Source organism: Monodon monoceros, unplaced genomic scaffold (assembly GCF_005190385.1).
Source record: "Monodon monoceros isolate NGI ecotype Baffin Bay Population unplaced genomic scaffold, NGI_Narwhal_1 Super_Scaffold_21, whole genome shotgun sequence".
Lineage (NCBI taxonomy): Eukaryota > Metazoa > Chordata > Mammalia > Artiodactyla > Monodontidae > Monodon > Monodon monoceros.
In genome coordinates this window covers 112,627,052-112,649,654 of record NW_021703778.1, presented here as the reverse complement: position 1 = coordinate 112,649,654, position 22,603 = coordinate 112,627,052, and the positions used below count along the sequence as shown (strand labels likewise).

The 22,603-nt window shown below is 38.9% G+C and overlaps 1 protein-coding gene across 3 annotated transcripts in view; it reads left to right on the top strand.

Moving 5' to 3' along the window:
• The window catches only part of SLC25A21 (solute carrier family 25 member 21), a 531,884-nt gene that overhangs the window by 476,318 nt on the left and 32,963 nt on the right, over positions 1-22,603 (top strand). For 2 of the 3 annotated variants that reach the window (XM_029236552.1, XM_029236551.1), the window contains exon 7: positions 13,024-13,188. The exons of the other annotated variant lie outside the window; for it this stretch is intronic. In XM_029236552.1, the coding sequence (XP_029092385.1) occupies positions 13,024-13,188 (165 nt within the window). The remainder of the gene's footprint in view (positions 1-13,023; positions 13,189-22,603) is intronic. 3 annotated transcript variants of the gene reach the window in all.

Below are 22,603 nucleotides of genomic sequence, written 5' to 3'. Positions count from 1 at the left end.
TTGCAGCTCTATTTACAATAGCCAGGACATGGAAGCAACCTAAGTGTCCATCAGCAGATGAATGGATAAAGATGTGGCACATATATACAATGGAATATTACTCAGCCATAAAAAGAAATGAAATTGAGTTATTTGTAGTGAGGTGGATGGACCTAGAGACTGCCATACAGAGTGAAGTAAGTCAGAAAGAGAAAAACAAATACCATATGCTAACACATATGTATGGAATCTAAAAAAAAAAAAAAGTTTCTGAAGAACCTAGGGGCAGGACATGAATAAAGACACAGACATAGAGAATGGACTTGAGGACATGGGGAGGGGGAAGGGTAAGCTGGGACAAAGTGAGAGAGTGGCATGGACATATATACACTACCAAACATAAAATAGATAGCTAGTGGGAAGCATCTGCGTAGCACAGGGAGATCAGCTTTGTGACCACCTAGAGGGGTGGGATAGGGAGGGTGGGAGGGAGATGCAAGAAGGAGGAGATATGGGGATATATGTAGGAGATATGCGGATATATGTATATGTATAGCTGATTCACTTTGTTATAAAGCAGAAACTAACACACCATTGTAAAGCAATTATACTCCAATAAAGATGTTTAAAAAAGAATAGCAAATTTCAGATCTAGACATTTAAAAATACCTACCAGTCATTTGGGGCAAGTGCAGCTGTTTTCTCTGTCTTTTGTCGAGAACTCATTAACTCCAAAGCCTACGTCTATTGACTAGCACGTCCTTTTATCCAACAAGTGATACCCTTTTGTTAATCTGTACCTGTGTTGAATTAATCCAAAACAATGTTAGGTGCGCTCACTTCAGCATCTGTATGGCAAGGAATAATTAATACTTTCTTCATTCTCAGGCTTTGTAGGTTGTCAAGAATTATGGGGTGGGTGGGCGGGGAGAGGAAGAGGAAGAGAAAGGGAGGAAGAAAGGAATTAATTTTTTTTTTTAGGAATTAATTTAATGCCTAAAGCATTTAAAGATTATGCTTCCTTTTTTAAGAAAAAAAGTTTTAATTGTGGTATAAAGTTTTAATTATGTATAGATAATGCATATTTATGTTAGGAGACACCAAAAAAACTACATATTTCTGTATGTACATATAAGTGTACAGATGTACTAAAAATGGTCTAGACTTTCAAGCAGTGCTGTCCAAAAATAGAAATATAACATGTGCCACCTACATGTAAAAAGGTAAAAAGAAACAGATGAAATTAAATTATATATTATTTAACCCAGTATATCCATAATATTATCATTTCAAAATGTAATCAATAAATTATATGAGATATTTTACACTCTTTTTTCATACTGGCTATTCAAATCTAGTGTGTATTTTATGCCTACAAGCACGTTCCAGTTTAAACTAGGACATTTCAAGCACTCAGTAGCCTCATGTGGATGGTGATGTCCTTAGAAGACAGTGCAGGTCTGGAGGAATTCATACAAACTTCTCACTTTGGCTGCCTCTGGAAAGGAGACTGGAAGGGGGGAGAGGAAGATAAGAGTTTTAAGGGAAGAGCTTGGTGCGTTTGAATGTTTAACATGAGAATGTATCCAGTATTATCTGTGAACATTTACATTAGAAGGTAACACTTGCTCACTGTAGAAAATTTAGAAAATACAGAACCGTATAAAGAAAAGTAAGTAATCCAAAAGAAATGTTCTAATGGCTCTGCCGGGTTAAACCCACCTCAGAATCTTTTCAGCTAATTCAGGTGGGAATGACTTGCTGACCCATCTTAGGACTCAACCTTGCGTAATTCTGGTTCTAGTACTTCATTTATAGTAGCAGGAACCCCCATTTTTTCTGCTCTATAATTTCTTAAAGAGCTTAAACCTTATGTGCAAATTATCAAAGAACATATATAAACAAAGCTGTCTAGAACAGAAAGGCAATTGGTTTGGGGAGCAAAAAGCCATAAGGGTTTGCGGAGAGATGTACCCATCAAGCTCTTTACCATTTCCTAACAGTATGGCCTTGAACAAGTTACTTGCAGTTCCCTCTGTGGTAAAATGATGGTGATCAGTCCAACTACATTACAACAAGGTATTTCTATAAGGAGATAGAAACACAGGTCCCGCAGGGCCATCTAAGTTACTGACTTTGTGACAGCCCCCTGCTTCCTACTCTGACCATAGCCCAGTTTCCTGTTTTGTTAGGGAAAAATAATAGTAATGGCCACATCAAATGGTGTAATAGGGTTAGTTGAGACATGTATATAAAGCTGTCAATACAGTCTGTCATGTAGTGGTGGTTTAATAAGTGTTAGTAGTTATTATTACCACCTGCTTTTTATGAGAATTTAAATGTGATTGTATACCCAAAGGTCTTAACACAGAGCCTGGGACATGATAGGCACTCAACCAATGGTAACTATTTCTAGATGCAAATTGATCTTATAAATCCTTAAGGTTGACTAGAGACAGATCTATCTTGAGATATTGCTGCAATGAACAGTCACACCTGACTCCCAGTTGTGGGCTCAAAAACAGCTTACTGAACAATGGTTCACCTTAGGTCATTCCCAACTGCCAATGCAATCCATTCAGCCTGAATTCTTTATCAGGGCTTAAGGGCTGGCAGCCTAGTTACAGTGCCTATTGACAAGATCTTTAAACTTAGATGCAGGTCTGTTATCATAAACAATAGTAGTTGGGTACCTGTTTGCTATAAATAACTTGCATATAGCAGCAGAAGTTCAAGAGGAAACTAAAAACATTTGAAGCCACTTTGGAAAGAGTTCTACCACAATCAAGATATTCTTCCTCAAGAATAGTCATATAAATTGAACGTGGATTCTTGATCAAGCCTTCGCGGCCACTTCACCTGGAGGCTGTGAACTAAGCTCATTTTCAGCCTTTTCAGTCAGTTACAGCTGCCAGCTGTGGTGAAACACTAAATAGATGGGCTGCATGGAGAATGGCCAGATGGCTCGACAACACCTTTACAAAAAGCAGAGCAGTTTCCCCAGAGGCTTATTTTGCAGGGAGATAACTCTTGCTGCTCCGCCAATAGTATGAGTTTCTCAGGCCACAGGTCTGTGGCTCAGCCTTTCTACCTTCCTGCCTTAGATTTGAACCACCATGGATTCGTACACAGTAATTGTGGATTTTCCTATTTCATCAGCCTGAGGAGGTGAGTCTGCGTGGTCCTTTAAAGATGAAAAGTTCCCAAGAAGTTATCTGTAGTGGAAGATAGCCTAGGGTAACAGTAGTCAACATGACTCTTAATATTACACTTAAAGTCTTGGAGGCGATGGTAGAGTGATAAAGATGGAACAAAAGGACTGCCGTGGTCCCAGGTGCGCAGAGCGTGGTCTAGAAGGAGGTTGTGGAATGTAGGTAGATGTCCATTTGGCCCTGTGGGGAGGGAATGGTTGGCAAAGGGCCAGAATGGGGCCCTCTGAAGCATGGGGTCCAGGAAAGGCGCCCCTCTAGCTAGGATCCAAGGGCAATACTGGCTGAGAGCAGAGGCTGTGTGTGCTATGTTCTTGGGGCCCTCAGTGAAATTCCTGACAGGATTTCCCAGGAATGGCAGGTACGCCGCTGGCTCCAGCTGCCTGTGTTCACCCCTCTGTGGTCTAGGACTGATTTTCTAGGCAGTCAGAGGTATGTTATCCATAAAATATGCCTTCCCTCCCAGTAAGCCCTAAACTATGCTAGAAATGTAAAGGAAATTGTGGTTAATTTGGTTATTGATACTTCCCTTATATCCTTCCAGCTTCTGTATGAAGTATTTCAATAGGTGTACTTGTCTTGCCTCCACTTTTAAAATTACCACCATATCAGTCAAAGACTATAATCCCTGCCACACTTCCTTCAATTCCAATACCAGAATCTTGGCCAGCATCTTAAAATTCACAGTGAATAAAGTAAACCGGTCTCTAAATACGCTTGACCTTCTGTGGGGAGCAAAGTAATCACAGCTTTGTCATGCTCTGGTTTGGTTCAGTGGGTATAAAAACATGTTCAGATAAAATCAGGATAGATCCAAATTTCCCCCCATCCTTCAAACTAAACCCAAGCAAAGTGTTGTTCTGGTCTGTAGTCTTTTTGGCTTAGGACTAGGCTTGCCCAGGGATTTCTCCATTGGAGATGGTGTGTATCCCCAGTCTTGCCAAAAGTGTGACTTTGTAGCTTGTTGTCCTTATAAGACCCTGCTCCCTTCTAACTAGGTGCATCGTTTTTTTCTGTACACTTATAAGAATGAGAAGTCCCCTATCAATTATGCTAAGCCAAGTGGTGTTTTGCTGGCATGCTCTCTGCTAGCCTGGAAACTGTGAATTTCTCTCCAGGAGCAAAATCTTGTATGAATTGTTTCCCAGTTTTTCTCTCCACTTTGAAATCTACTTCAAAGTTATTATTTGGCTAACGGGTTATGTTTTCCTTCCCTTGAGGTCTATAGGATTTGCCTCTGATGTGTGGATGGGGCACAGCTTATCCTTCTACTCTGTCATTTTTATCGGCGTTACATATGAACATAATCATTCTCACCCCCAAATAGGAAACTAAACCTTTAGGAAATTGCAAAAGCCTGTTTCATCTCTATTTAGTCTTTAAAGATGTTCAGCCCAAGAAGGGAATAGTCTTCCACCTATGCTCTATGATTAAAACTTAAGGATCAATGAACTGATAGCAAATGTATCATCGATGGTAGAATCTTTAAAGATAAGGATTTTTAAAAAATTAGTTCAGGGTTTGATTCTTGTTTTGGATAACACCACTAAATATAGCTCTACATACTCTATCCTGGGAGCTTAATAATCTAATAGAGACCAGTTAGATCACGTACAGTATCACAAAGCTTAGTGATTATTTTCTCCATAGGCAATTAACAAATGCTTAAACTTAGTCATATTATGTAGAGACAACACAAAGTGAATAGGACTGTACTTTGCGATCCTCTCTCTCCAGAAGGAGAGAAGTTGAGTTACGTAGAGAGTGAATGTGTGGCTCTTTTTTCAGGACGCGTGAGAAGCTAGCTTCAAGGGCATGTCAACATTCATGATGACGTATTGAGTTAAGTTCAAATTTTTCCTGCATTACCATGTGAAATCCTGCCTGGAAGCTGTTCAGTACCTAAATTATTTCTTTCCAGTCTATGATTCTTGTAGGCAGAAAAGTGAATTATGTGTATGAATCCATTCCTATAGTTATCTTTCAACAGTACCTAAGGCAGCAGCCAAGTTGCCTCTCTATTATCATTTACAGAAAATGGACTTCAGTCTTCCACTCAGCTGTGCCAGAAACCCTAGATTTTTGCTTTCAGAATTGAGACTTTGAAGTAATGATAATAGCTACCATTTACAGAACATCCACTATAGGCCAGATACTGTGCAAGATGCCTTACATGTTTTTTCCTTTATTTGATTTTTTAAAGTTATATAGTTTTTATAAATTACAAAAGTAATTGTTTTCACAAATCAGGTAATACAGGGCTATGTAAAGAAAAAATAATTGGTGATTGCTGCCACTACCGCCCTGCAATCGCATCGCTCTGGTAACTGCTCTGTCTCCTTCCACCTTTTACAGTGCTCACACGTGCCTGATACCTAATCCTCCCATTATCCCTATTAGGTCAATGGCTCTATCTCTATGTTACGGATAGGGGAAATAAAACCTAATGCAGTTATTAGCTCTAAGGAACTGAGCATTAACATAGAGGTCTCTTTCTAGAAACCACACTGTTTTCACTGGGATAAAGAAAAGTGGGTAATGAAGACGCTTAAGGGAAAATCGTTGTGTTTCTGGAACCATGAAGAAGCAAAGGCTCCTTCCATGTTGCCAGTCCCCTCTGAGTAGTCACCCCTGTGTCCACAGCGCAGTCACCTTCCCTCCTGCTCTGCCAGCAGTGCGGGGGCAAAGCACAGGGTCAGCATCTCGTCCCGTCACCCCGAGGCCCCGTGTTCCTCCAGGCAGTTATTGGACAGCAACTTGGTGTTGACATAGCTTTGTGGCTCAGCATCTGGAAGAGTTTGTTTAAAGCAAATTATTTTCCACTCACAGATTGTTTAAAAATAGGCCTGCTCATCAAATGTAAATTGTAGAAAGAATATAATTATATTTTGGATGTCTTTTTGTCCCTAATCATGCCTTAGTAAAATAAACTGCAACGACAAATTAGTGAAATACCTAAGCTAAAAGAGATGTGTAACTGTGGAATTTTGAGCCCGATTCCTCTTCTTTCACTTACATTTTGTTCTCAAATAAAAGGAAGAGTTTTCTTCTTTTTTCAAATTTATGAAAATGCTTCAAGACTTCGAGGAATGAAGAGCTTAAGTGATCTATCTCCTAATGAGCAAGGGTATTTTCCTACCTAAGTGTAGCAACTGGATATCCTCTTTAAAAAGCAGTATTTTTCTTAAGGCCCAGATATGGACACTCACTTCACTGTATAAAGGTCTCATCTGGTTTGCTTTCCAGTCATGTGATGAAATCCAGTGCAACACCTTATTCCATTGGCTCTAAAATGCACCCGAGTTCCCCTTGCCATGGGAAGCAAGTAAAGGGACGCATGTGGAGCGTGCTGTCTTTGGACATGGTGTGCCTAGAGCTCTTCTCTCGCTTTAGAGAGGGAGGAAATCCACTGGCACACACCCCACACTTGTGCCTACCGGCCATGCTCTGATAGCTATTTACCCAAGGAACAATGCCTAAAACCTCTGTCCATGATCTCACAAGGTAATCAGAGCCAGTTACGGTCAGTAGTTGGATGGAAGAACTCCAGAAAAAATAGCTGAGGCTGCCATAAGTCATCTCGGTGATTTGTTGGTAATTCTGGGCTCTCAAAGAGTAAGGAATCAGTGTTCCAGAGTGGTGCCTGGGAGCATTGTATAGGCAATGGATCTTCTCTTTTATTTAAGCCTCTTAAGGACTTTTAATTTTTAAAAGAATTTTTTATTGAAGTGTGTTGATTTATAATATTATGTTTTAGGTAGGCAGCGTAGAGATTTAGTATTTTTACAGTTTATATTCCATTAAGAGTTATTACAAGATAATGGCTGTAATTCTCTGTACTGTACAATATATCCTTGCTGCTTATGTATTTTATACACAGTAGTTTGTATCTCTTAATCCCATACTCCTAACGCACCCCTCCCCCTTCCCTCTCCCCACTGGTACCCACTTCTTTGTTCCCTATATCTGTGAATCTGTTTCTGTTTTGTTATACACATGCGTTTGTATTATTTTTTTAATTCCACATACAAGTAATATCATACAGTATTTGTCTTTCTCTGTCTGACTTATTTCACTAAGCATGATAATTTCTAGGCCCATCCACGTGGCTGCAAATGGCAGAATGTCATTCTTTTTATGGCTGAGTAATATTCCATTGTGTATATATAGCACATCATTTTTTTTTAATTGAGGTATAGTTGATGTACAATATAAAGTACAGGTATACAACATAGTGATTCACAATTTTTAAAGGTTATACTCCATTTATAATTATCATAAAATGTTGACTATATTCCCTGCGTTGTACAATATATCCTTGTAGCTTATTTACTTTATAAATAATAGCTTGTACTTCTCAATCCCCTACCTCTATCTTGCCCCTCCCCGCTTCCCTCTCCCCACTGGTAACCACTAGATTGTTCTCTGTACAAGTCTGTTTCTTTTTTGCTATATTCACTATTTTGCTTTGTTTTTTAGATTTCACATATAAGTGATATCAGTTTTCATTCTTTTTTACGGATGAGTATTATTCCATTGTGTATATACACCACATCTTCTTTATGCATTCATCTGTTGATGGACACTTAGGTTGCTTCCATATGTTGGCAATTCTAAGTAATGCTGCTAAGTACATGGGGTGCATGTATCTGTTCAAATTAGTGTTTTTGTTTTTCTCAGATATATACCCAGCTGTGGAATTGCTAGGTCATATGGTAGTTCAATTTTTAGTTTTTTGAGAAACATCCATATTGTTTTCCATAGTGGCTGCACCAATTTATATTCCCACCAACAGTTTATGAGTGTTCCTTTTTCTCCACATCCTCTCCAACATTTGTTATTTGTGGGGTTTTTTTGATGTTAGCCCTTCTGACAGGCGTGAGGTGATTTCTCATTGTGTACCACATCTTCTTTATCCATTAGTCTGTTGATGGACACGGATTGCTTCCATATCTTGGCTATTATAAATAGTGCTGCTATGAACATTAGAGTGCATGTATCTTTTAAATTTTTTTTCATGTGTTTTGGATATATGCCCAGGAGTAGAATTGCTGGGTCATATGGTAGTTCTATTTTTAGTTTTTTGAAGAACGTCCATACTGTTTTCCATAGTGGCTTCATCAATTACAGAAATTCGATTTCATGTTTCATAATCATTATAGAATATTCTCATGGGTAGATATAAAATTTTTCAGTATATCTCTCCAAATAAAAAGCAAAGCAAAAATATTTTTATGTTTCTCGAATATGAACAAAGTACCGTACTAGATAGTTAACACAGTGCATGGCACCTAGTAGGGCTCAGTAGGTGTTTGTTGAATAAATTAATGCATAAAAGAGCATGGAGTTCCCAGAATTAACAATTGGCAATAGCTGACATCAGAGTTAAAGTAGACTTTGAGTTCCTTCCAAATGGAAATACTTCTGGCAGGTACCAGTGAACTGAAGATTTTTCTAAATCAACGTGGAGAGCAGTGTGATATCGCAATATTAGCTCCATTCCGACCCACTTATTCTTCCATGCTTGCAGCTCTGGTGCAGTCAATGAAAGGTATATCTAGGAAAGTTAGAATGCAATTTGGCCCACCGCTGGTAACTAAATATGAAAATTGGAGTGAATCTAAATATTGAAAGGAAACTGAATTTGTGGGTGACCTGCTGGGTTGGATAGGATTGGAATCATGTGCCTGATGATGCTAATCCGTCAGCATTTCGTTTTGAAATGGAAGCCCAGTAATCAAATAAGTTTAGTAAAACTTGTGTTTACAGAGATCTAGTCAAAATGATTCTGTATTTTCCTAGTGGAAGTCATGCTTTGCCTTTCTAATTAAATATTTGCTTACATGTGTGCGATACAGTGTCTCTGAATGAAGCAAAGAGGACACCTCTAATTCTTACGGGAATTAGAGTTTAGGTTTTTCTTGGTCTCAAGGCCCCAAGCTGCCAGAAAAATATATTTGTATTTATCTGTTACCTGTATCAGTTGGATTATCAAACTCTGAAAATCTTACAGCATGTGTATAACAAGAATGAGTCAACAAGCATGAGAGCACCACTGGATGAGATGTAGAATTCTGCTTAAGCCATTTTCCAGTACTTTTCCCTTAGGAATATTACTTAATCCTTGGTTTCCTCACCTGTAAAATGAGGATAATATACCTGTGGTCCACGTTACAGGTTGTTGAGAGAGGCAATCATATATGATAGGATGGCAGAACCATGCAGAGTATAAAAGTATGAACTTGGAGCCTGAGGGGCCTCAGTTTGAGCTCTGGACCTTCCACTAACTCTGTGATATTGAGCAAGTAACTTAACTTTAGTTTCCTCATCTGTCAAATGGGGATAAAGATAATACCCATCCCACACACTTGTTCAGAGGATTAAGTAAGATGATATATGTAAAGTACCAAGTATCTATGATAATGACTAACATTGATGAGCACTTCCTGTGTTCCAGGTACCTGGTAACATGCATGTATATACTCTCTAAGGTATAAATAAACTGTGTCAGGTGGAGGCCTGGTTAGTGTGCTTTTCCTTTCCCAACCTTTGCTCCTGCATGGTGGCCTTGCTTCTACAGTGCATAGACCTGTCAAGTGAAGAGTTCTTACCGAGGATGTTTACCAAGCAGTAGGGAAGAGACCATTTTACAGGATCTGCTGCTCCTGAGAGGAAAGCCCTGGGGTGATGACCTAGGAGATCTCTAGCCCAGGAGTTGGATATGGGTGGCTCCCAGAAAAAGTAGACCTATGATCTTGCACTCTGGATGCATTTCTGTAGGAAGGATCATGTCACAAGGGTCCAGGGCTCTGAGAAAAGGAAACCATAGCCAAAAGGAGTGAGCAGGAAGAGGCTAGTTATTCATGTCCTTCCTCCCCCTCAAATCAGCCTCCACCTTTTGGTTGTCATTGCCTTCAACTACCAAAGAAATTACCTGTTATTTTACTATTATAACTAGTTGTATTATCTTCATAATTGCCATTATTATTAATAACAGCTAATATATAGTAAATGCTTACATAGGGCCGAGTTCACTGACTTATTTATCATCACAACAACAATCCTATGAGGAAGATTCTATTATTATCCTTATTTTACAGATGAATGAAGTGAGGATAAATCAGAGGATAAAATACCTGCTGAAGCTAGCAAGTGATATTTCTGGGATTCAAAGCTTGGGACTGTCTGGCTCTGACCCCCTATTTCTAACTACTGTACTACCCCCTGATTTGCTTAATTATTCACAGCTGAGTTCAAACTCAACAAGGCACTTGAGTCAAAATCCATGTGTTACATTTCTTCGTACCTACCTAACATCCAAGCTGGTAGAAATCAGGCAATGGACCATCAGTAAATGCTATTTGGATTGACGTATACACACTACTATATATAAAATAGATAAATAATAAGAACCTACTGTATAGCACAGGGAACTCTACTCAATACTCTGTAGTGACCTATATGGGAAAAGAATCTAAAAAAGAGGGGATATATGTATATGTATAACTGATTCACTTTGCTGTACAGCAGAAACTAACACGACATTGTAAATCAACTGTACTCCAATAAAAATTAATTTTAAAAAGATCTAATAGAAGTCCTCTCTTTAAATTTTGATGATTTAGCACACTAGATTTTTAAATGATAGACACATCTTTATACCTGTTTTATTTAGGGAAAGCCATGTTAATCTGCACTTTCATTCAAAGTCATTGGTTCCTCTGTTGCTGAAGAATCTAGATGGCTTCTGACCTCCCCATCTCTCCTGCCCTCAGGGCTTCAGAGTGGGTGAGGATGGAGAGGAAGCTTGGGCTAGAAGCAGGGAGGACTGGTGTTGGTCAGTCTGGACCCAGGCAGCCTCACTTCTGCCTAGTTTCTTTCATCCCCAGGAGAGCTGCCTCCTTTCCTTGCCTTTGCCCTCTAGGCTGCCTTCCTCACAACAAGAGAGCAGTGCCTAGCAGTTTGCTCAGCACTTTCAGAGTCTTTCCAACAGAAATGAAATTCTGCTCAACTTGTCCTCAAGTCTCTTTTGAAAACCAAAATAAATAACTGGGATTGATAGTCAATGTGCCATAACACAAACAAAAAAATCCCATTTTGTAGCAGAGAGAGTGAACTTTAACCTTCTGAGAATTTTTGGTTTTCCGATATGAAATGTCTCTTATTGTTTTAAGGTACGTTCTCATGTGTTTTTCTCATGTCACAAAAAAAGGGTTTTCTTGAGATTAATGTAATTTATTGTAATTAATCCTCTTAAATAAAAAGATGAATTTGAGTGTAGAATTGTAGCTAGAGTTTTAAAACATTTATCAGTAAAAGCTGTAGGGTTTACTCTCTAAACAAACTCATTTAAATGTATCAGGTTAATTACATAGCTACAAAGTTGGATGAAGAGCCTTGATTGGATTTGTTCTGTTCTGCTGACACAGCCTTAATTGCACATGATACGAAAACACTTTTAGTCAGTGAGTGCATCAGACTGCCATGATCACTCCAGCAACCTGCTGCAGTGAAATTTCAAATATGCGTCATCTCAGTGCTTGCCTTATGGGAAAAAAATTAAATGCTGAACGTTTCCCCTTATTTACTATTCAGTATTCAAAATTTAAGAGGGAGAGAGATCCTTTGTGCTGTACCTCCAAAAAGGAAACAGTCACTCAACCTTATTTAAAAACCCACATGAATTGTTGTAATTGTACTGTAATGAATTATAAAACTCAGGGCAAACTACAGTGATTTCTTTAGCAAGTTCCAAAAGTAGCACTGACTGGGTTCCAGCAGTCGAGGTATTTCAACCTTAGGTAATCAATCAAAGGGCTGGAAAGAAGTAAATTAAAGGTAACCCAGTACTCTCAACACCATTGATTTATCATTTATCACAGCAAGTGTTACACACACTGATTGCCCACTTTCTTGAGGAAGTCTACAATCAACTGCTAATTTATCCACAGCCGATTTCTAACCTAACGCCAGTTTAAACTATTGAGGGAATGGAATCAGGACTAATTGTAACATTCACTTTAGAAAAACATAATTAGGGGCTTCCCTGGTGGTGCAGTGGTTAAGAATCTGCCTGCCAATACAGGGGACATGGGTTCGAGCCCTGGTCCAGGAAGATCCCACATGCCGCGGAGCAACTAAGCCCGTGCGCCACAACTGCTGAGCCTGTGCTCTACAGCCTGCGAGCCACAACTACTGAGCCCACATGCCGCAACTACTGAAGCATGCACGCCTGAAGCCCGTGGTCTGCAACAAGAGAAGCCACCACAATGAGAAGCCTGCACACCGCAACAAAGAGTAGCCCCCGCTCGCCGCAACTACGGAAAGCCTGTGTGCAGCAACGAAGACCCAACAGAGCCAAAAATAAACAAATAAAATAAATTTTAAAAAAAAAAAAAAAAAAGAAAAACATAATTAGGTAAATATTCAGGAGCCAAAAATACACTCCTTTTGGATTATGCACAGTTATGGATTACCAGTATGGATTACTAGTTTATCTATATGGTTAATCCCCTCTATTAGTGTGGATGATCCAGAATTGGATGCACCTATTGACATGTCGAAAATGATGTTAGTTATTATATGACATTAGTTTCACTAATTCCGTCAAAGATATTTTTTCTTCGCCAACAATCTTCCCTTTAAGGCCTGTTGTTATGCATGCAATTTCGTTTACTTTTGGGGTTTCCTAATTTTAAAAAGCATGAATCTAGGCATGATTATTCATCTTTGGGGAAAAATAAGTCCCTAATAATTTTGGGCTTGAAGGGAAGTTAAAACTGTAATTTATTCTGTTTCACAGTCCCAAAGATGACCTTTCTCCTCTCTCGTGCAGCAACCATCCACCATGAGTTATGCAAGACACATCATTAAGAAGGAAGGCTTGGGACTCCAGGGCCTCAACAAAGGATTTACAGCAACTTTGGGACGTCACGGAGTTTTCAACATGGTTTATTTCGGCTTCTACTACAATGTCAAAAACATTATTCCTGTCAATAAGGTAACTGTTTAATAGATTAAAATCCTGGAGGAAAAATCCTATCAATGATGATAGCTGCATTTGTAGAGTATTTATCCTTCCAAGTCACTGTGCTCAACTCTTATGTCTGTTAGCTAAGTTGATCCCCACATCAGCCTTGTTTATTGAGTGTTGTGATCCCTATTTTGAATTCAGAAACGAAGGCTCAGAAAGATCAAGTAAATTGCTCAGAGTCACATAATAAAGAGCAAGGCAGAGCCTTGAACCCAAGTCTGACACCAAAACTCATCTTCTTGAAGAATATACCATTATACCTGAATGCTTCACATTTATCACTAATAGGAATTTCTAGAAACTGTTATTACTTAATTTTTATCTCAGAAGCATAACTTTCTCAAGGAAGTTGAAATTTTCATAGTGTAAATAAATTTTGAGTTCATGAGGGAAAATTATCAGCCTAAAATTTAAATTTTACCTAGATAGTAATTTTTAAATTCACCTAAGTTAATTAGGGTAAGTAGTAAATCAACTCTTCTAGGATCATGCACTTTTGATATAAAATAATAATAATAATTTTTAATGGTAACTTACAGATGTCAGCAGCCTTTCAACTTTGACAAGATAAAAGTAACACATGATGTGTTTTAAAATGAGCATCTTTGGGGCTTCCCTGGTGGTGCAGTGGTTTAGAGTCCGCCTGCCGATGCAGGGGACATGGGTTCGAGCCCCGGTCCGGGAAGATCCCACATGCTGGGCCCGTGAGCCATGGCCGCTGAGCTGGCGCGTCCGGAGCCTGTGCTCCGCAACGGGAGAGGCCACAACAGTGAGAGGCCCTCGTACCGCAAAAAAAAAAAAAAGTATTGAAGAGCTTTATAAAGAATAAAAATATTTCTAATATGGCTATCACCTGATTCTATAAGGTAATGTGGGTTACAGTTGCCTTTTTCCAGCTATCCCCTGTAATCTAGGCCAGTACTTATCTCAAGTAACAGCTGAATCCAAGGCATGTTCCCCATTAACTATCTGTTGACATTGCCTCATTCGCCAAAATTGTTAACCAGGTTTCACTCTATTTAGAAACCTCATTTTTTGAGTATAACCTCATGTTTTGTTGGTCTGAAATCTATGAATGGCCACAGAATATATAGATCCCCCCACTGACTGACAATTCTGACTCTGGTGGTCCTCAGAGCTCTTCTCCTGTTGAGTTCTTGAAATACAGAAGTAGAGTACAATAAACACTTTGGTCGTGGATGACATGAGAGAGTTCAGCTCTACATACATGAAAAAAATGTTTTTAGCAGGAACAGATTAATAATCTTTGGAGCCCTGGGTGAAATGAAAATGTGCAAAAATTAAGAATTTCAAGACAGCAACTGTAGAGCAATAAACCAAGCATGGGGCTCCTCTAAGTGCAGGCTCTGGGCAACTGCACAAGTCACACAGCCATGAAGCTGATGTTTTTTAAACTCTGAGATGAGTGATTCATACAACGTGGGAGAAATGTCCATGCCTCTATTTCTCCAGCTATCCAAAGGCTTGCAGCAGATAGAAATTACACACAATAAAATGAATGATATAATTTACAAATGTTATATAAATAATATATATTTTATTATATATATTTGTGCATGTATTTTAATGCATATGTTATTACAATAATATGAACTTGGTTATATTTAAAGAAGAATTTCAGAAGGATCAATAAGATTTATATATGATTGTGTTACTAATGCTTAAAAAAATCCACGAATGCAAACTTCATTCTACAATTAATCAATACACTTAAGTTTTAAATGTTATGCATTATGAAAAAAACAGAAGCTTGAATATTTATTTATTACTTAAAAGACATCATAGTATTCTGAAATTATGGAAAGAGCTCACTTATCTTGCCAGCTTACAAGGGTCAGATTATATTAGCCCTTATAGGCCACACTAAGGATTCTTCTGTTTATCTGAAGAGCACTGGGAAGCCAACAAAAGATTTTAAGCAGAGAAATTACCTGATCACTCTGGCTGCAGCGTGGAGAATGGGTGGAATGGGGGTGGTGTGCAAAAGACAGAGTGTAACATGGAAATGATTGTTATGTGCAATGCTGGGGTCTTGGACTACAGTGTTCATGGTGAAGACAAGGGGAAGTGGACAGATTTGAGAAAAGTTTAGAAGGCAAAGTCTATAGGATGTGGTGATCGAGTCTACGTGCATGTTGATAAAAGGGGTAGTGGGGAGGGATGGTGCCTAGGTTTGGGGCTTGAACAACTGAAAGGATAATGGTGCCATTCGTTGAGAATGAACAAGTTTGGGGGAGAATATTATGGGCTGAGCCTGGAAAACTGAGTTTAACCACATTTGGACACTGAAGTGCAGATGTTGCATCAGTGATTGCACGTGGGATCTTGAGAGGAGAGCTCTGAAATGGCGATAGACATCTAGACAGCAGTAGTACACCTGGGCGAACATACTTTTAGTGGAGAATGATCATGGGCCAATCACTTTACTGCTCTGAGCTTCAGTGTTTTTAATCTGTAAATTGAAAAGCTAAGATTGTCCTTTCTACCTGACAAAATAGTTTTGAGGATTAAGATAAATAATACATGAAGTTGTTTGTGCATTTAAGGTGCCGTGGAAGTGTTAAGTGTGGAGGTGCTGATGACAGGTATGGGAAGAGGAGTAGAGACAGAGGGTGGTGGAAGCAGTAAGCGTCTAGAACTGTGTGAAGAACTTTTCCCCAGGACTGTTCCTTCTGCACTTAAATGAACGCTGTGGGGTTAGTTGTGGGTTTTGCTTTCAGGGGTGTTTTGCCTAGAAGAAAGTCATTGATCTTATGTGTTCTGTAATCTAAGCCTGATTCAAAACTGGGAAACCAGTATTCTTTAAATTTAAACCATAATAAATCAGTCCTTTGTGAAGAGGAAGATACGATAATCATTAAAACATGTTGAAGAACGTCATCAAGTTGTTAACCACGAGGAGGAGGTGGTGTTCCTTGAAGGCTTTTTTCCATCTTTGCTCTAGGCTGGCTCTAGCCATACACTCCAGACAGTTTGTTTACAGGGTTATTGTTTCAATTCCCTCACCCAGCAATTGGTCATTCTCTTGCCCCAAGGGAATTTGAGATTTCACCAATTCTGAGTGGCATGGGATAATTCTAGATTTTTCTTTAATTTAACATTTTTAAAATTGATATTGTCTACCAACGTTTTCCATTTTCAGAGTATTTAATTTTATAAGAAACTGTCCATAATGATCATGTCTGAGGAGTGGAAATGGAGAATCCTATGCATGTGTGTTTGTGTGGAGCCGTGGGGAGAGCAGGAAAAAGCAGGGAGCAGTGGAGGGAAAGTACTTTTTCTTTACAGAATTCTGAGCTGTTGGAAGCTTCTACAAGAAGCATGTATTAATTTTATAATAGGAAATAAATCCGTGAAAATTTTAATAGAATCTTATAAAATAGAGTACCTAGTTAACTTTTTAACACTTTACTCAACTCTAAGACTATGTCTACAGAGGTAAAATAAGAACTTGAAACAGTAAGTTCAGATACCTCAGGTCAGATACCCACCCTGAAGTTTTTAATTTTAACTCTTCAGATTGGTGATCTCTGGTAGATACATTTTTCAAGCTTCACAGAAATATCCTGACCTTCTGTGCCATTTTGTACTATTAAAACCATTTTTGTAGACTTCATGATTTTGCCTGATCCTTCTCACAATAACTGTCATTTTCAGATAAGGAAAGAAAAACAGGAAGTAAAGGCCCAGAACTGAAAGTTACTGACATAATTTATCTGAAGGTATACAGCAGTGGGAAGGAAAGAACCAGAGGCCAGAACTCTTTCTTCTATACCATGTAATGCTTTAACCCTACATCTTACCTTGTCTTTTGTCACACATAAATTGTCACTTTAAAATGATTACTAAAATTTAAATAAGTGCACTGGCTACAATATCCAGACAGTGTAACCAGATTCTGCTTTTGCCTCATTCAGACCTGGAACCTGGTCTTCTCTTTTCACATCCTGAGTCTCTGATCCATAGAAACAAAGAATTATGAGACATGACTCTGGAAGAGCTGGGCATTACCAGTTTGAAACTGGTGCTGTGTTATATTCTTGCAGACTTATTTTTAGAATCTAAATATTCCTATAGAATGGTGACTAAGTGGTTACAATAGAAAAGTTTGCTTTGAATATTAACTGACCATGGAATTCATTTAATGGTGGCATTCATTTTCATCTTGCAGTAAATGGAATGGAATGTCAGTATAAAGAATTATCCCTTCTCCCCAGAAAGAGGCCATCACTTCTTAAAGTAAAGCCTTCTAGAAATAGATATTGATTAACTTAAATGCTGACATCTTTTTCAAATATCAATGAAGGTAAGCTTTGATTGCAAAACCGATTTCTTTCATTTCCATTCCAAGGTAGGGTGTTCAGAGCATTTTATTTGTGATGTTGACACACAAATGAGAATGGTAAGATTTAAATGTTACATCTCGTTGATAACTTTGTCTTCTAGTTCCATATTTACTGCTTTTCCTATATTTCCATAAGTAAAATAATAATAATACTAGTAGAAATTGATGTCTAAAGTTCATGGCTGTCAACAGTATTAAACTGTGCTTTCACTTTGCATCCTAATTAAGCATGTTTGCAGGTTATTTTGCCAAAAACAATAGACCTTTTGTGTTGAATTCTGCCATGATATAAATCACATGTGTGGGTTAGAAATATTCTAGGAGAGAACAATTTTTCATAGGTTCAATCCTTCTTACTTAATAAACCATTTAGACCTGTCCCTGTGGTCATTTTACTACAGACGGTATTAAGTCAAACATTTTATTTTCTTCTAAGGTAATATCCATAAGATATTGCCTTTTAGAAACGCAAATGTTTTTCTTTTACTTTTGATTTTTAATATTATCTTTGTTTTGTAAATTCTGTAGAAAGTCTGAGGGTGGTGCCAGATGCACTTCAGTTTATTAGAAGAAATGTGGAAATATGTTAGTTTCATGATTTAGAGCTCTGTCCTTCCCTAAGGTGTGCACTGGGCTGAATGAAAAATGCACCTTTGGGTTCCAGTGGAGAACTTAGACAGAGCTGTTTATATTTTGAAAAGAAGAATCTCAGTAGAATTAGATCATAGTAGGATTTAATTTATGACCATTTATTTTTCTGATTCTCTCTTACTTGATCATTAGTCTTACCAATCATCCGGTAATGGGAAGGGCAAGAGCATTAAAGTTTCATTAAGAACAAGTCTCCTTTCTGGTAACCACTGGGGTAAAACAACAAGTATATATTATCTATAAAATTCCGGGACGTGTGACAAGATTCTGCGGTAAAAAGTGGTATCTTTCACTGGCAGTTTTCACAGACTCCCTGGGGTGTGTGTGTGTTTCAGGAGAGGAGGGCATGGGGGAGGGCAGAGGGAAGCGGGACAGGGGTTCAGGCACTTTCTTAAATAAACTTCAGGCCAAAAGTTTCCAGTCAGGTACCACCCAAGTGGATGGAAATGAGGTGCAAGTGGCTTTAGATTCTTAGTGGGTGCCTTCTATTTATTCATTCCAGAAGTGTTCATGGCACATCTATCATAGGTCGGGCACCATCTCGCTAAGTGTCAGCACTGCTCCTGCCTTAACGGGGTTTACAGTCTAGTCGAGGAGACAGACAATAAACAAGTCATTACACAGGGAACTGAATCATGGCAATTGTGATAAGTGCCATGAAAGAAAACTGTGAAGCTGTGGGAAGTTTTAACCAAAGACCCTAATTAGACCCACAGCAGGGCATGGTGGCGATATAGGAAAGGCTTTCCTTTAAAAAAGATGTTTAGGCTGGAGCTCAAGGATGAGGCTTAGCCAGGCCAAGATGAAGAAGATGAGCAGACACCAGAGAGAACAGGATGTGTGAGTGCACAGAAGCAGAAGGAGGCTTGGGGAACCTCGGAGAAGATAAAGAACGAGGGTAACTGGTGTATGGTGAACGGGGCGGCGGGGGGACAGGAGGCTGCGGAGGCTGCAGGGGGTACCTGGGCCAGAATGTTTTAGGCATGTTTAAGGCAGTTGATTCCCCTTAAATGATTTAACTGAGGGGAATGTCCAACAAACTTATCACATAAGTGGAACTAAACGGGCATGGGAAATTTTCATTTATAGAAGTCCAGAGGTGGAGGCTCATGAAATAAACATGGTTCAAAGACTTCTTCTTGATCATCCGCTGACCCCCACATCAAAGCACCTCAGTGTGTCCTTGTCCTGACTTCTCAACATTTAGGATTTTGTTCTGGGATCCTGGTTTGTTAGTTTTCCTTGGGGTCAGTGCCCAAGGAATATTAAGGCAAGGAATAGAGTACACAAAAACAGAAAAATCCTACTGGGTTCCCAAGAAAATATATTAATACTTTCCTGCATCTTGTCTGATAACACTCAGTGATATAAGTGACTCTCAGAAGGTATTATCTACCTATCTATCTATATTTATTTATTTATGTGTAGAGAGATACTTACAAATAATAGATATAGAGAGGGCTGTGTGTATATATATATATATATATACATATATGAAATAATCAAGTGATAACTGTTATGCTTAAACCCTAGCCCATTTTGACATTGTATGTATTTTATAATTTGAGCTAAGTGGGTAAGGCCTTTAAAATTATTTTATATTTCACAACCCTTTAAAGAACAGATATCTTAGAAGGGGAAAGGAATTTTCATGCCTATTTTCTGAATGGCTACATTTAGATGCTGAGCTTTTAACAAGACTTTGATTTCATTCCAGAGCCCAGAGCCCTACAAGGATAGGATCTTGGGAACACTCCACATTCCTTAAAGAATGCTTATCAACTAAACCATCTCATTTTAGTTAGTGACCTTCTGTGGAGTGAGGAGCTAGCATTTCCCCAAATTATCTCACATGAAGAAAAAACAAACACTGTAATAGATTCTTCTGATAGCTGTGAAGTGGAAACAATTTAACTTTTAATTAAGCTCCAATAGTAGGTATTTTCATTGTAGAACAAGACAGCATGATACCATAACGTCAGGGGAAAAAATGTTTTTGTCCAAGTTTATGATCAAAACAACAAAAGAGAGCCAAGATTAGAGAAAATGAAAGGTGCACACTGAGAGCTGAATTTACTCCTAGTTGACTTGGATCCACTAAAAGTAACAATATCTAAAATGCAAATTTCTTCTTTTAAAAAAAAAAAGTTCACTCTCACCTCAAGCTGCCTCCTTGTTCAGTTACCAGGAGGCAACTATAATTTCAACACACCACATCATTTTCATGACAAGCATGGTCAGCTGTGGGGAAGGCAATGCTAAGCTGCATTATTTGCCTTGTGGTTGCCACCAGGTGCTTAACCAGTGTGTGTATTTACCTCCTTTGCAATTTGCTTCTTAGACCTTGGTTCCTTATGTATTATGTCTTTATAAAGGAGAGATACAGCATTTATTAAACACCTGTGATGTGTCAGGACCGGTATACCTACAAAGATGAATGTGACATGGCACAGCCCCTTCCTTTAAGAGGCTCTGGGCTTTAGAGTGACATTTATTACTAGACTGGGTTTTCTGCAATTTCATCTAATAGCCCAAACTGACCATTTGTAAAATTATGGAAATAACTGTGATAGATCCTATTAAAATTGGTTTGACCACATGTTTATATATCATCTAATTACTAATTAATTGATTTGTTAAAATGTTCGATTCTTTTTTAGTCACCCTTGTTATGGTCATAACATTCTCATTATCAAACAATTTACTTACCCGCTGGGCAGGGGAGGGAGCTGAAAAGAAGAGTTCTGCAAAGACATACTTTGCAATATCCTGAAAATCATGTGACTCCTTGTACGACCACCATATTGTCTTTAATTTTCTTATCCGAAGCATTTTATGGCAGTCTCTTTTAGTCACTTCTAAACAATAATTTTAGTTCTTCAAATGGCAAACCCATTTTAGCAATTTTGTGTGTGTGTGTGTGTGTGTGTGTGTGTGTGAGATACGCGGGCCGCTCACTGTTGTGGCCTCTCCCGTTGCGGAGCATAGGCTCCGGACGCGCAGGCTCAGCGGCCATCGCTCACGGGCCTAGCCGCTCCGCGGCATGTGGGATCTTCCCGGACCGGGGCACGAACCCGTGCCCCCTGCATCGGCAGGCGGACTCTCAACCACTGCACCACCAGGGAAGCCCCCCATTTTAGCAATTTTTTACAAGGAACATGAAATCCACTCTAGAATCATCCAAGGCCAATCCTGAACAGAGATTGAACAATCCTGAACAGTACTCTCAGTGTGCTCATTTTAATGTTGTCTGAGGAAGCAGGATATACTGACCTCAAGTTGGGTCATTAGGAACTCTGTTAAAATGACTCAAAGCTAAAATCGGAGAGGATCTCAGATTTGGTGTGGTACCAAGAGGAATTAAAGGATGAGTGAATTGCAGCAAAAGAAATGTGATTTGGGTTGACATGAGGTAGGAAGATTCTAAGAGTAGACTTTATACGTTCATGCTGAGCTCCCTTAAATTAGAAGCCCATCACTGCAATTTCCTCAGCCTAACCTTGTGAGGAGCAGCAGGCTTCCTGGCCAGTCTCCCTCACCACCCCTACCTCTCACTAGCTAACAAATCCTGCTTTCCCCATCTTCCTTAGCCCCCTCCTTCTGGCATACCTCTGTGTGGAATGTCTTCTTAAAGATGCCAGACCCTAATCACAAAGGCCTGTGCGATGGGCGAAGGTTCTCTGTTTATCAAGCTAGCAGCCAGCTGGCCAGTCACTAACCAAGACATCAAAGTCCAGGCCAGGGAAGGTAAAAAAGGGAGGCACATGCTTCTTTTGATGAAGATATTTTGCCTCTCTGCATATTAACTCCTTAAGTGCCATTGCTTTAAATTATTGGTGCAGTCTTTAGCTGCTGTATAATGTTTGGATTGGATGCTTAAATTAGTTACAAATATGTAGTGTGTTGATTGTTAACTACTTTAAGTCATATGTTCCCACTTCTGAGGACTTGGTGCCTTTTGTTGAATTTTTAGAGGTTGTGGAACATCACTGCCGCCAGTGTTTTAGGATCACTTATTAGTGTCTCTTGTTAAGCTGTAGAGTCTATAAACAATATGTCCTGTCACGGAAATTCATTGATCTTCCCAAAGAAGGGCTGGTAAACACATCTCTTTAGCTCTCCACTCACACAAAGATTGCAGTGTGATAGAAACAGCCAGAGAGTTCTAGTAAGAGACCTGATGTTAAATCTCAATTCTGATACTTACTAGTTAGCCATGTCTCTTTGACAAATTATACCTATCTCTCTGTCAGTTTTCCCATTTGTGAAATGAAAATGCTAACATCATCCTTAAAATGTTTGCAGGAAAATTGAATAATTTTAAAAATTATGAATGTTGGACTTTGAATTGCTATTGCAATATAA